Source organism: Delphinapterus leucas, chromosome 5 (assembly GCF_059928025.1).
Source record: "Delphinapterus leucas isolate spDelLeu-1000000601 "Yukka" chromosome 5, BTC_Dleu_Yukka2, whole genome shotgun sequence".
Classification (NCBI taxonomy): Eukaryota; Metazoa; Chordata; class Mammalia; order Artiodactyla; family Monodontidae; genus Delphinapterus; species Delphinapterus leucas.
This window is the reverse complement of record NC_143133.1, coordinates 31,646,935-31,660,873: the sequence shown is the minus strand read 5'-3', so window position 1 is coordinate 31,660,873 and position 13,939 is coordinate 31,646,935. Positions and strand designations below refer to the sequence as shown.

The window sequence follows — 13,939 nt, the reverse complement described above, 5'->3', positions numbered from 1 at the left end:
GAAATGGGCAATTAAAGGTTAAATTTCTCTTTCCCTTAGTGGGCCTGATTTTTGCATTAGAACTCACGGGTCACTCGACATTTGCTTTGGGTGTGAGCAGTTTGTTTCCTTCCGTTTTTAGCAGGAACAATATGCACCGGGTTAAAATAATCCCTAGACTTGGTTTATGGTGACACGTACGGAAGGTGCTCATTTGGGGCTTCCTCATCACCACAGCCAAATAACACGTATTTATTTGGCGCCGAGTTACGCACAAGGATCAAAAGGGAGAAGTTAACAAGGCAACACCACGGACTTCCCCTTACAAGGGGCCCGTGGCTTTTGCGAGGAAAGGCTTGCACTGGGTCCGGTACCAGAACGCTAACCACTCAACGGCACACGAGCAGCTCCGTCGACAGTCTGGGTAGACCTGCTCTGCAGAGGAGGGCGGCGGCCCGCCCCAGTCCACGTGAGCTTGGACGCCGCGCTCGGACGTTCGAACGCCGTCCCTGCGGCCTCCGCCAATGGGGAAAGCGGGCCTCGAGGCTCCGCCCCCGCCGTCGAATACGTCACGGCGTCGCCCAGGGCGCGCGGGCCGCGGGGCTCTAGGGCTTCCGCCCCCAGAGGTCTGCTCGCTCTTAGGTGTTGCGTGAGGGAGTATTGTCCGCCAGGTCTTGTCGCTGTCGCCGCTTTCGCCGTCTGCACCATGGCTTTCGTAACCAGGCAGTTCGTGCGTTCCATGTCCTCCTCGTCCACCGCCGCGGCCTCAGCGAAGAAAATCCTCGTCAAGCATGTGACGGTCATCGGCGGCGGGCTGATGGGCGCCGGCATCGCCCAGGTGGGCAGTCCTCGGGCAGCGCTCCCCGCTCGCTTTGCTGCCCCACCCTGACAGGAAAGCGCTGGCGGGCCGCGACCCGGCGGGGATTGTCAGGCCCGGAGGCCAGCGTTCACGCGAGCCCCGCGGAATTTCCACCCCGACCCTCCCCCGTGTAGTTGAAATGTCTGGGCCTGTTAGTCTGCAGTCCCCCAAAGATCTAGTGTTCTTGGGCCGAGCCTCAGTTTACGGCGGTTGGCTTCCAGAGACCCGTACTGCGATCAGTTTTAATTTTATTAGTTTTTTATAATTTTGCAGCCGTTGTCAGAGCAGTTTTCTGCTCTCTAAATGGTCTTTTCTCCTCTCCCAGTGTGTGCTTGCTGAGTTACAAAGAATGATAGTCAGCACTTTTGAAGCATTTGGTAACGTTACCTAATCGGCGCTTGTGAGGCGCTGGGACTCCACCAAGTGCTGCGCAAGAAGTCTTTGACCTAGTGCCCTCTGGCGCTGGGTAGAGTGGGAGGGGGAGGCAGAGCGGTTGAGGGCTCTGAAGGAGTCGCTAATCTCAGTGTGCATCTTCAGGACTCCGCGCGGTTCCAACTAAGCTGTGACTCAGGGTCAGTTGTGCAGCTGTTACCTAGGTACTGTGATCCTTGTGTTTTTACTGATTGGGTTTTAGCGTTTATATTCCAACTCGTATTGGGGAACCGTGATTTTCATAGCCTAGCTGATTATATGCTTAGCATGTCGGCCCTTTGTTACTTGTACTGTTGGACGGGGGAGGCATTTATCTAATTTTTCTTAAGGGAGAACTCAAGTTCAGTGGCTATGATCATGAAGGAGTTTAATTTTTGTAGTGTCTGTTTCCAGCCAAGTCTATGCTTCTATGCTTGCTTTGTAGAAAAATCTTTTCTTATTATTATATATCTTAAAACTTCCCAGACTGCAGGTTTTTTGCAACATATTAATTTGATTGCATTTTCTTCTAAAATCTGTATTTCATTAATGTTTTATTCTTCTGACTCCCATTTCTTCTCAGATCATGTTTTTGGACATATATTGCCCTTTTTATTGTGTACATGCCCTGGCTGCTGGGTTATGGTGTCCCATTAATCTTTATTATACGTGAGATGGGAGGAGTAGGTCCTTTTAACATGAAAGTTTATTATACTACGTGATACTTAAAAGAAAGTTTAGGTTGAGTGCATTTGTATCTCCCTGCTCCACCCAAATCTCCCTATGCTGTGAGAGTGAGATTTGTTGTGGGCAGGTATAAAATAATGTATTTGTTTAAAAACATCTAAACAACATCTTAGTGACAATATATTAGGGCCTTAAGCCCCCAATAACAATATAGGAAATGGGTCCAGAAACTATTGTTGATGGTCCCTTGAAGACATCAGTGGAAGAGGATTAGAAACTAAGTAGAAAGCATCACTTCAACTTTTGTACAAATTCAGGTTGCTCAGTTCTTGGAGTACTGTATCCACTACTGGCCCAAAAAGTGTTATGTTGCACAAAAAGGCACACACGTAACACCTAAAATTATGGGTATGGTGCTGGAGCTTTCATCTGAGAAAGGAGGGAGGAGATTGACAATGATGGGCATTCAGACTTGTGGATCAAATCCTTGAGTAGTTGGACCAGGGTGGCATGCCTTTTGAAACCTGAGGGGTAAAAAAGAAAGCCATTTACCCCACACATTGGAAATATAATGGAATTGTCATTCAAGAAGTTGATAAGGACCAAAGATTTAAATAGGGGACAATCCTAGGGAACGGTAGTTCTGTCCTTCCATAACAAGGTTTAAAAGAGCCTCAGCCGCTGTAGGTGACAGCTTTAATCCTGTGGAGGGGAACCGCACTTCCCTGCATTATATCTCTGTGTGCCACTTTCAGCCAGTTGGTTGGTTTTGGCTGTTTAGCTGATCCATTTTTGCACTCTATCCTGCAGCATGCTGTTCGAGGCAGTACTGCCTCATTCTTCATGCTCCTTGACCTACAGCTTTTGTCACAGGGTAAATCTGTTTTGCTTATTTAGTGCCACAGCTATTGGTTGGTGTGGTTTGACTGTAGATTGGATCCAGTTCACTGTGGGGAATTGGGATGGTCTATGCTGGCTCTGTGCTAACATGGAAAAGTTACTTCTGTGCCTTGCTTTACTAATCTCTGAGGTAGGACTAGCCTCCTGGGAGTATGGAGAGGATTGAATGAAGTAGCACACGTCAAGCACTTAGCACAGTGGCATCTAGTAAGGGCTCACAGAATGTTAGCTGCCTTCAGGGTTATTACCATCATGGTGTTATCCTTGTCCTTTTGTCATTGTTCCCTCATGCCACGCCCATCTCTGATCCTTGCTGCTATGGTAGGCCTGTGATGTTAAGATGGAGAGCACTGGTTGTGATTCTGTTCCATCTTGCTTAATCCTGAAGGCAAATGCCAGTTGTTGACTGCAGTTTGTTCAGGGACCTCTGAAAAGAGGGAAGGCACTTTTTATCCTCCTCAGTAAAGCCTTAAAAATACAAGCGCAAAGTAACATCTAAGTTTATGCTACTAATTCACACTTAGCTTCACTCTCCAGAACTCTTTCTGAAGTAGGGTTTTTTTTTAATTAAAAAAAAAAATTTGGGGTGGCACCAGGTCTTAGTTGCAGCAGGCTGACTCCTTAGTTGTGGCTCACGGGCTCCTTAGTTGTGGTACATGTGCTCCTTAGTTGCAGCCAGCAGGTTCCTTAGTTGCAGCTCACGGGCTCCTTAGTTGTGGCATGCATGTGGGATCTAGTTCCCTGACCAGGGATCAAACCCACGTCCCCTGCATTGGAAGGCGGATTTGTAACTACTGCACCACCAGGGAAGTCCCATGAAGTAGTTTTAATTTTAGTCAAGGTGTAGTTCTGTTTACATTTTTAATATTTTAAAAAAATTTATCATTTTTGCCATATGTTCCAGTTCATGCTGAGTAGGATAAAAAAAAAAAACTGAGTAGATTTTGTGGGAGCCTGACACATTTCTCAAGCAATTAAGCAATTTAAGACGAGTGAGGCCTGTGTTTAATTATACGTAGTTGATCAGAGCACAGGCCATTTGTATATTTGTATTCTCTAAGAGTGTCTACTTTGCCTGTCATTACTTTTGCTTGTTTTAAATTAAAAAAACAAAAAACGAAAACTGTGGGTTAATATTTAAGTAAGGTTAACTTGTTGTGTGTGTTTGCCCATTATTCTGACTTGGGTCTGATTGCCAGTTTATCTTCAGCTGGATACTTAGGCCAGCAAAGAAGCTTCCAGCAGTAATTGACCCTTGAGTGGGGGACAGGTTGGTTTTTGCTTTGTAAAGAAGGGAAAAAAGGAAGAAGTTATTAGCTGTGCATCTCTTTAATTTATAGAGTGAGTCAGAGCTTTGCTTCTTGCATTGCCTTTTTTTCATATGAGGAGCCCAGAGAGCTTATAGCTTTTGTTAATTTACTAGTGAGAAGCCAGTGGGCTTTCTGGGAATGGCATTTTAGGGGCTGGATTTCTTGGCTCTCTGGTAACAACCTTCCTTTTAGTGCACTATACTTCTTTGAGGAAGTGAGAGTTTGCATCTAGAAGGAGGTTGGAGCTGAGTTCACACTGAAAGCTTTTTTATTTGTTCTTCTTAAAGAGCAAAAAGTGCACATTTTTTCTGGGGAGAGCTCCTTAGGCTATTAAAACAAGGGGAGGGGTATTCTAAACTACAAGTACACGTTTCCCTGACATTTGTAGTACTCTGCGATGCTTGATGAGGACTCAAGTGGATAGGAAGTCTTCTCCCCAGCCTCTGCATTTGTTTGCCCATCTCCTTTTTCCTGCCCCCAACTCTGAACTTTCTGATGCTGAGTAGAAGAATGATCAGAGTTGCTTTGTGTTGTTTAGCTTTATTCTTTTCTGTCGCTACAGTGAGTATGCCTCTGTTGAAGTTTGTTTGAAAACAGTGCAGTGGCCTAGGAGAAGTTTTAGGAGCACAAGAGGTTGGCACAGTCACGTGGCTGTAAGCTCTCATTTTGACTCAGAGTTCTTTATGGAGGGAATAGTTGTGTTTTGTTTTGTTTTGTTTCTTTTATTTTTGGCTGTGTTGGGTCTTCATTGCTATGCGCAGGCTTTCTCTAGTTGCAGGAAGCAGGGGCTTCTCTTGTTGACGAGCACAGGCTCTAGGCATGTGGGCTTCAGTAGTGTGGCATGCGGGCTCTAGAGCACAGGCTCAGTAGTTATGGTGCACGGGCTTAGCTGCTCCACAGCATGTGGGACCTTCACGGACCAGGGCTTGAACCCGTGTCCTGTGCATTGGCAGGTGGATTCTTAACCACTGCGCCACCAGGGAAGTCCCATGGAGGGAATAGTTTTATTCCCAGGTGTTAACTTTGTCCTCAAGGGTACGGGGTGTGTGTTTGTCATGAAGTTCTTCCCTCATTTACTGTGTTGATGCTCATTTCTTTATTGGGCTGTTCTCTGATATCCATGATGTACTAGGACAGTAAAATCAGCTTCTGTCAGCATGTTAGTCTTTGGACTTGGGGTGTGGCTGTAGATGCTGTAGAAGAGGTAGGGCTGACAGGCAGAAAAATGAATGCCGTAGAATATGTTTGGATATTGTAGAGCAGAAACGGTACCTCAGTCAGGTTTTGGGTTTTCTCTGCTGTTTCCTAGATCCACCTCACTGTTATCTGCCCCTTTCTTGAGTTTCTCATTTCCTTTCCTCCTCCTTCTCTCTTCTCCCCATATCTGCCTTAGGCACATACCTCACTGCCTAGCTCTCCTGGGACCACAGGAAGATAATGCTGCTGCTTTCTGTTCTATATCTCCCTCTAGGTTATGCTGACTATGTGATATTTTCCGCTCAGTGGTGGTCTAATGCCTGAAAGTGAGCAGGCTGTAAGGTGCCTGCTGGAGTTTGGATCCCAGCCCTTCCTCTCCTGGCTGTGGAATCTTGGGCGAGTCTCTTAACCCCTCTCTGCTTCTTCCCTTATCTACGAATAATACTTAGTGTTCTGAGAGTTCTATGAGCTAAGTGCTTAGACTGTACTAGTGTTTTCAATGGTAACTGTTCAGTAAATGTTAGCTGCCTTTATGTAGATCCATCAGCTGTAATCTGGTGATGACTTCTCTTATTTTAGATTCTCTTAACTGTCTTTGAAGATATGATAGGGAGCTATGGAGAGTTCAAACAGTTCTAAAGATTTTAAGACTAATTGTGTGGGCTGTTGAGAGAGATAATCTTAGTGCTTTGTTCACTTGTATTTGGGTATTACAGTAAGTTCATAGTCATAAAGCATTTGCAACAGAGCCTGACACTTAAAAAACACTCTACAGATGTGACAGTTTTTTCTGTTCCAAGCACTTTAATGTCTCTGTCATTTCATGTGACCATTATGATATTCATCCCTGCAGAGATGGCACTTGGGGTCAAGGGTCAGAGGCAGAGCAGGGCCTGGAACTCGGGTCTCTCAACTACTCTTCTGCTTGCTGGAGATCCCTGTGGCTGCAATGACCACAGTTCTACCTGCACCTTTAGCCTCTGCTGTCTTGTGGGGAGAAGTATGGCTTCCATGGGCAAGGGGATTTTTTGTGGGTATCTGGAATCAGCAGTTATCAGCTTGACCTCTCTTCAGCTCTAGATTCAAAGTTAGAGTCACCTGCTGGTCATCTCCATCCTCTACTACTATCTTTCTGCCTATAATAGACTCAAATTCACCTGGCAAGACTTGTTTGTTCTCTCCAGCTTTCCCAAAGAGTTTCCTCTCTCTCTGATTGCCATTGTTGATCTTCTAGCCACTTCATGCACTCCAAAGACAGGGTTTCTGTCAGAGTGTCCACCATACAGCAGAAGGCTCTGAGGCTTTCCTCCGAGGAGAGCTGTTTCCCCTGTTCTTTCCTTTGTAATTCCTAGACCAGGCGTTGATACCTGAATTGTTGAGGAAACATCTTAATTGGTTCATTTCAGCAGAATCTAATAGGAAAGAAACACTCATCCTAATAACCATTGCCATATTAATCTTCCGAGAGAGAAGTTTGGAATTGCAGCTCTCTCCTCTACTCAGAAAGTGTGCATCCTGGCAACATCTTTCAGGGATTCTTAAATATAACTAAGAGTTGGTTGATGCCACTGACATGTCCAGTTATCCCATCTGCTTTCCAGAATTTGTGGGAGATGGGAGTGGAGGGTCCAGGGAGAGAATTTATTTTCTCTATGTTACCAAACCCAGATGCTTACTGAATTAAAAAAAAAAAAATTGTGTATTTAACAGGCTCACTTAAAAATTGAGGCACATTTCCTTGGCTTTTTAGAAATGCTATTTAAAATATAAAAATCTCAGTTAAAAAAAGAGGCCAGCCAATGAACTTAACTGTTTTAAGTACAAACCACCTATCTGTGGTGGTGGTCGAAAGCCTCAATGGAATGCCTTTTTCTGATTGTTGAAGTTTGTGAAGACAGCTTGTGTTGATGGCAGAGTTCACGGCATTGCACAGAGACAGTCATAAACCCCGACTTGCCAGCTCTGAGAGATGCAACTGATTTATGACTTTTTTCCTCCCTGGATCAAATCATGAGAACCCAAGGGCAGGCCTAGATGCAAAGGCACAGCAGCCTCTGGGGCGCAGCAGCCTCATGGGGAGCAGCGACTCCGTGTACTTATTCTCGGCCAAACACTTACTCTGAGGATCGAGAAGTCAGAATTGGCGTTTGGCAGATGGTACATACAACTTTGCCGTTTTTCAGAGAGAATGTAATGTTGATGAAACGCAGCCCTCCTGTAGTGTAGGGGCACGTGGAACATCTCACTGGACCAGTTGATGTAATTCTCACAAATTCTCCACTCAAATTACACTTCAGAGAAGGGGCTTCAAATCTGGTGGTATGTTTGCAAAAATAGAGAAATCCAGCAAGCTTCTGCTTGGCATGCTTCCTTGGCCCTGTGGCTGGAGTACGCAGGGGCTTTGACAAGTGTGCTGTTCACTGGACCTATTTTTACAGCTCTGAGCACCCTTGTCCAAAAATATTTCTCTCTGGCTAAGCCTGCTTTCCACCAAGGCTAGAGAAGTCATAGAGCTGAGGACATAGCCTTCAAATAAATTTTTTTCCATTGCAGACTGCTTGTCCTCAAGGTCTTACAGTGTAGGTCACTATCACATAAAACAGGAGTTCTCAGTGGGTTGATTCAGATTATTGGCACTCAGATTAAAGTGCCAGGGAGAGTCCTCCTTATTTATTGAAAAAATAACATGTCTATGGGAGGAGGGAAAAAGACCTCTTTATTTTTGTGATCCACTCTTCCACTACCATCTCCTCAGAAAACTAGGGATAATTTATCACTGAATAATTTGAGAAGAATGAGTGTGATTGATTTCCTTGCAAACAAGACACATGAAATTCTTTTCTAAGTAAGAGAAAATTCAATAATTAATTAAAAATCAAATCAGGTGTGAATCATCAATATCACTCTTATCAACAAACAATGCTGATAAGCTGGTACAAACCACCCCAAAACTTTAGACTTCAGTTTGCAAAGCAACACTATAAATCAGTAGGTTTCATGCCTTGACCAGGGGTCATTGTGGTGCAGGAACTTTAGCAAAACAACTCAGGCTAATTCTAGACCTGCTGGAATTAACCGTCACAGCACTGTTGCTGTGAAGAGTCATGGTCCTGTCTTTTGACATACATGTGTGGACATATCTCTTGGGTGAAATTACAATTTCAGTTTCAATTACAGTCTTGCTGGATTACAAGATATGAATATATTTGACTTCAGTAGATAATGCCAGACATTTTTCCAAAGTGGTTATACCAGTTTACAGTTCTGCCTTCAGGGTATGAAGATTCTCTTTGCTCTATAGGATTATATTGTTCCTTTCAAGTTTAGTCATTCTGGTGGGTGTAGTGACATTTCATTGTATTTTTATTAGAATTCCCTGCTTACAATACTAGTGAGGTGAACCCCTTTTCACATGTTTATTGGCCATATAGATATATTCTTGTGTAATATGCTATTAAATTTCATTCCTGTTTAGCTCTCATGTTGTCCTTTTTTTTCCTAATGGATTTTTAGGAAACGTTTATAGATTCTGATTATGAATTCTTATATTCATATTTCAAATATCTTCAGTTCCCTGCATTGACTTTTAATTTTCTTTGTGGTTACCATGAGGCTTACATACAGCAACTTGTACAGTCTATTTTAATTTAATAACGACTTAAGTTTGATCCCATTCTAAAGCTCAACATTAATACCCTCCCCGCCATTTAATGTTTTTGATGTCACATTTTACACCTTTTTATCTTGTATATCCCTTAACTAATTATTATAATCATAGTTACTTTTACGACTTTTGTCTTTTAATATTCATGCTAGCTTTATAAATAATTAATCTACCTTTACCATATATTTACCTTTCCAGTGAGATTTATTCTTTCATATGTGTTCTTTTACTAATTAGCGCCCTTTCTTTTCAGCTTAAAGTCCCTTTAACATTTCTTGTAAGGCTGGTTTAGTAGTGATGAACTCTTTCACTCCCAGCAATAACTTTGCCAGGTAGAGTATTCTTGGTTGGAAGTTTTTTTCTTTCAGCACTCTGAATGTATTGTGCCACTCCCTTCTAACGTACAGAGATTCTGCTGTTGGTCTTACTGGGGGTTCCCTTGTGTGTAGCAAGTTGTTTTTCTCTTGATGCTTTTAATATTTTCTCCTTGTCTTTTTTTTTTTTATTCAACACCCATTTATTCTCTAGTTCTGCCCACATGGAGACACCCTCCTTGAAAAGGTGTTAAATCCTTCGTTCACTTTAGCACCTTGTGCTGAAAACACGTGTTCCAAGGTTTTAACTATGAGATCCACATTCTTAAAGCATTAATTCTTAAACCTCATCTAGATTTCTCCCCCTTGGTTGCGGGGAGATGACCCAAACACAGCGAAGAACAGCTCAGGACTGTGGGCTCTGCTCGCCCAGAAGACCTTGCAGTTCCCCTGACCACCCGGCTGGAGCCAGGATTAGGGCCCTGAGACGAGGGGTGCCTGCTGGGCTGCCGCCACCACCACTGGCCCCAACTCCTGTCCTCTTCACTGGCTTGCTGTCACTTTTAGTTTCCCTGGAGTTTGGGGATTCCATACCATCTCTGCTCACACTTCTGTATCACGCCTGCTGCCTCAGCACTGCTGATCCACACCAAGGGGGAAAGCACACAGAACTGCTTTTCAACACACCAACGTTCCACACAAAAGTTATTTGATAAGCCTGCAGGTTCTTTTTCATCAGAGGACATTCCCAAGGCCATGACTTCCCTGGCTCTCCACTGCCCTTGCCAGCAGACTGGGTGTGCATGGACGCCGTGCTGTGAGTCAGGCACACACCCCCTGGCTCCACTCCGGTGTGCTGTCCTGCAGAACTGAGGACGGTGCCCTGAAGCCAGTCCTAGAGTGACAAGAGCCACACCTGCAGATCGATTCCACTGACCAGCTGCACAGGACCGAGCTGGGCCCACGGACCTGAGAAATGGAATCCAATCCGTGAATCACCCCCACACCATATTTTCTATAGCAGGTTTTGTCAGCCTTGGCCCTATCAGCATTTGGGACCCTGTAGCTTTACTATGGAGCCGTCCTGGGCACCACAGGACATGTAGTTACAGCCCTGGCCCCCACCAACTAGATGCCAGCAGCACCGCTACCCCTTTCCTGCCCTGCACATTGCCATGTGCCCTGGGAGGGGGACAAACTGCCCCTAGTCGAGAGCCACTGACCTACAGCTTTTGTTCAGCCCTCCAACTTAAACATCTCGGGAAATAGCAAAATGCACTCTCCACCCGCAAGGAGACCAGGACGCCCCTGGTTTGGATGATCATTTTATAGGGTTACATTTGGCCCATCGAGGGGCTCCACACAGGGGCCCGACTAATGCCTCATCAGCAGGACAAATGCCAGGAGCGAACCTCTGGCCTTCCTTCCAGAGTGACGCGTCTCAGGGTCCTCAGAGCACGAGTGCTTGTGGACCAGGTGGCTCTGGGCCCCCCTCGCCCCCACCTAGGACCCTGCTCTGAACAGGGCCTGGAGGCCCTACAGGGCCTTGATACCAGCTCAGCGGCCCTCAGCCAGGGATGCATGTCACACTTGCCCAAGGATTCCTAAAAAGTCCTCGCCAGACAGACCAACAGAACAATCATTTCCAATAAGGAGGCCCTCTCCTGGTCAATCCCATTGTGCCCAAAGCTTGCCATGTGGTTGTACACATATCTCATTTAATTCTCGCGACAAGCCTTATTTTATAAAGAAAAAGAATATCAACGTGTTCAAGGGCCTGCGCACAGCTCCCACTGCAAGTGCACGTGGAAACAAGGTGCTTTCTCACGCAGCTTTTGGTGATGTCCGGCTACAAAGCATCCTAAGCGCCCACTCTTCTGAGCACTGAGCGTAGAAGTAGCCGCTTCCTCTCTGCCCCAGCGTCACAGGTGCAGCAGGGCAGCCGCACCCGTGGTGCCGGCAAGTCCGGCATCTGCAGGGCAGCTCTCCTTGTCTTTCACTTTTGACATTTTAATTATAATGTGTCTTGGTGTGGGTCTCTTGGGTTCTTCTTATATGAAACTCTTTGGCCTTACTGGATCTGGATGTCTGTTTCTTTTCCCCAGGTTAGGGAATTTTTCTGCCATTATTTCTTGGAATAAGTTTTCTCCTTTCTCCCTCTCTTCTCCTTCTAGGACACAGTAACGTGAATGTTAGTATACTTGATGTTGTACAAGAAGTCTCTTAAGCTATCTTCACTTTTTTTCATTCTCTTTGTGCTGCTCTGATTGGTTGAGTTTTATGCTTTGTCTTCTAGCTGACTCATTCTTCTGCTTTATCTAGTCTGCTGTTTAACCTCTATAGCTTTTTTTTTCAGTTCAGTTATTGTATTCTTTAGCTCTGTGACTTCTGTTTGGTACTTTCTTTATTTTCCATGTCTTTGTTGAAGTTCTCCCTGTGTTCATCTATTCTCCTGCTCAATTTGGTGAACATCTTTATGACCACTACTTTGAACTCTATCAGGTACATTACTTGTCTCTGCTTTGTTACGGTTTTTTCCTGAGGTTTTATCTTGTTCTTTCATTTGGAACATAATCCTCTGTTTCTTCAGTTTGCTTGACTCTAAACGGTAGATGGAACAATCACGTCTCCCAGCCCTGAAGGAGTGACGTCATGTAGAAGGTGAACCCTGTTGTTCATCCCTGCCTCAGCTCCTGGTTGTCTCCAACCTCTGTGCTTATCCAAGTACCCTGTTATGTTTTTAACAGCTCTTAGTAGTTGAGGATGTGCCAAGTCCTGTTAATGTCCCATAGGGAAGAATCTCAGCATCTAGATTCAGGCCACCTGGAAGCCAGGCCCTCAGGCATCAGCTTTTAAAAGCAATTAGATACATACAGTCCTTGGAACCTTAGGCATTAAGCCCCTCTGGCCACCAGAGCCAGGTGATCTGGAAGTGTTCCCTAAGTGGCAGCCACAGAAATTAGGGCACCGGATGAGTGTATAAGCTGTTTTCTGGTAGCCCTTTAAGAACTTTCTCTGTTGGTTACAGTCCTGTGGGAACCACGAAGATAAACCCCACTGACCACCAGAGCCAGGCGATGTAGAGGTGTCCCCTGGCAGCAGTAGCAAAAATTGGGGTGCCAGATGGGTATGAGTTCCTTTCTGGGTGACACCAATTATTACAGTCCTACGGGGCCAGGAATGCAAACTCACCTAGCCTCCAGAGGCAGGCAATCAAGAGGCACTGCTTAGCAGTGGCTGCAAAAATTGGAGCACCAGACACGTGCAGAAGCTTCCCACCAGGAGACCCTGGTGCTCTGGAGAATGGCACAGGGAGAGCGCAGAGGTGGTGCCTACCGGCCTCCATACCTGGAGAGTGTTACAGCCGGCTTCTAGATGTGTGTGTGAAATGAGATGCCTGCCCTTCAGGCTGACGCTTTAATATAGCAGGTCAGCTTCCTTTATTTTAAGTCTGGTGTGATCAGCTGGGCCCTGGGGTGTGTGAACCTGAGCATGTGAGCCCTTTAAGAGTGGCTTCTCAGATTGCTAGAGCCTTGTGGGTCTTGGGACATGAACCTTGTTGGTTTTCAAAGCCAGAAGTTTTGGAGGGTCATCTCAAGTGTATGACCCAAAAGTTGGGATGCCTGATGTGGGTGCAAGCCCCTTGCTCTTCAGGGAGAAGCTCCAGGTTCCAAGGTCCCTCCCTGCATGGGGTTTATGATGAGATTGTATCCCAGCCTCTCCTACCCACCTTGTGGTTTTCTTCTCTTTTGCCTGATGTGTAGTCATCACTCAGCCCCTCTTTAGGTTTTTTAAAAGAGGAAATTGTTCCATATGTAGCTGTAGACTCAGTGTGTCTATGGGAGGACGCGAGTTCAGGATCTTCCTACTGTACTGTCTTGAACTGGAACTCCAATATAGTTATTTTCACATTATGAGGGGAGGCCCTAAGCAACCCTATGAAGAGAGCCTTGGACCTTCAGGAGACCTAATCTCATCTTGGCTTTTCCCACCAGATGTATTTGTTCAGTCAACATTTCCTGAGGGCCCACCCCAGCCAGGCAGGGTCTATTCAGCCGACAGAGATAGAATGATGTTTAGTCAGAATCCAGGAGTCGGGGAGACAGCACCTAAACGGATGGTCATCACACACCATGGTGGGTGGATGGTAAGGGTATGCAGGGGTATTACTGGAACACAGATGCCATGCCTGGGACGAAGAGAATCTTGGGGTGGGGATGCTTAGTATCTGGAAGTGATACTCAGGCTTAGTTAATGAGGGGAAGTTGGGGAGGAGGCATGGGCAGTACAAAGTCCTGGAGGTGAGAGGCAGTAGTAGCAGGTGTGGGCAACTACGAGCCTTGTGGTGGTCTTAGAGTCTCAGGCGACGGTGAACAGCATGTCTGGAGAGGAGGTGAGTCCCTTTCCTGGAGGGCCTTGCATGCCATGTGCAAGAACTTTTATTCTGTGGTCTTGGGAGCCACTGAAAAGTTTAATGGAGTTAGTAATGTAGACAGAAGTGCCTTTTACAGAATTATGTTTTGGATAGAACACTTTAGTGCCTGTATGTGATCTTAGGTGAATACTTTTTTTGCTTTAGTTAATGTTTCTTTCTCAGTAAAATGAAGGTGTTGTGTTG

General features: G+C 45.4%; 1 protein-coding gene and 1 non-coding gene across 3 annotated transcripts in view; one reads left to right on the top strand and one right to left on the bottom strand.

The window, feature by feature from the left end:
* The first annotated feature begins 566 nt into the window (after window positions 1-566).
* HADH (hydroxyacyl-CoA dehydrogenase) overlaps window positions 567-13,939 on the top strand; it is a 47,440-nt gene continuing 34,067 nt past the window's right edge. Inside the window, exon 1 of one of the 2 annotated variants that reach the window (XM_030760086.2) lies at window positions 567-817. In XM_030760086.2, coding sequence (XP_030615946.1) covers window positions 686-817 — 132 coding nt within the window. In that variant the 5' untranslated portion in view covers window positions 567-685. The remainder of the gene's footprint in view (window positions 818-13,939) is intronic. The other variant, XM_022567096.3, reaches the window with a different exon arrangement.
* Window positions 11,161-11,294, bottom strand: LOC115801988 (small nucleolar RNA SNORA43). Its single transcript, XR_004022361.1, has one exon. It is a non-coding gene; the product is annotated as a small nucleolar RNA SNORA43 (small nucleolar RNA).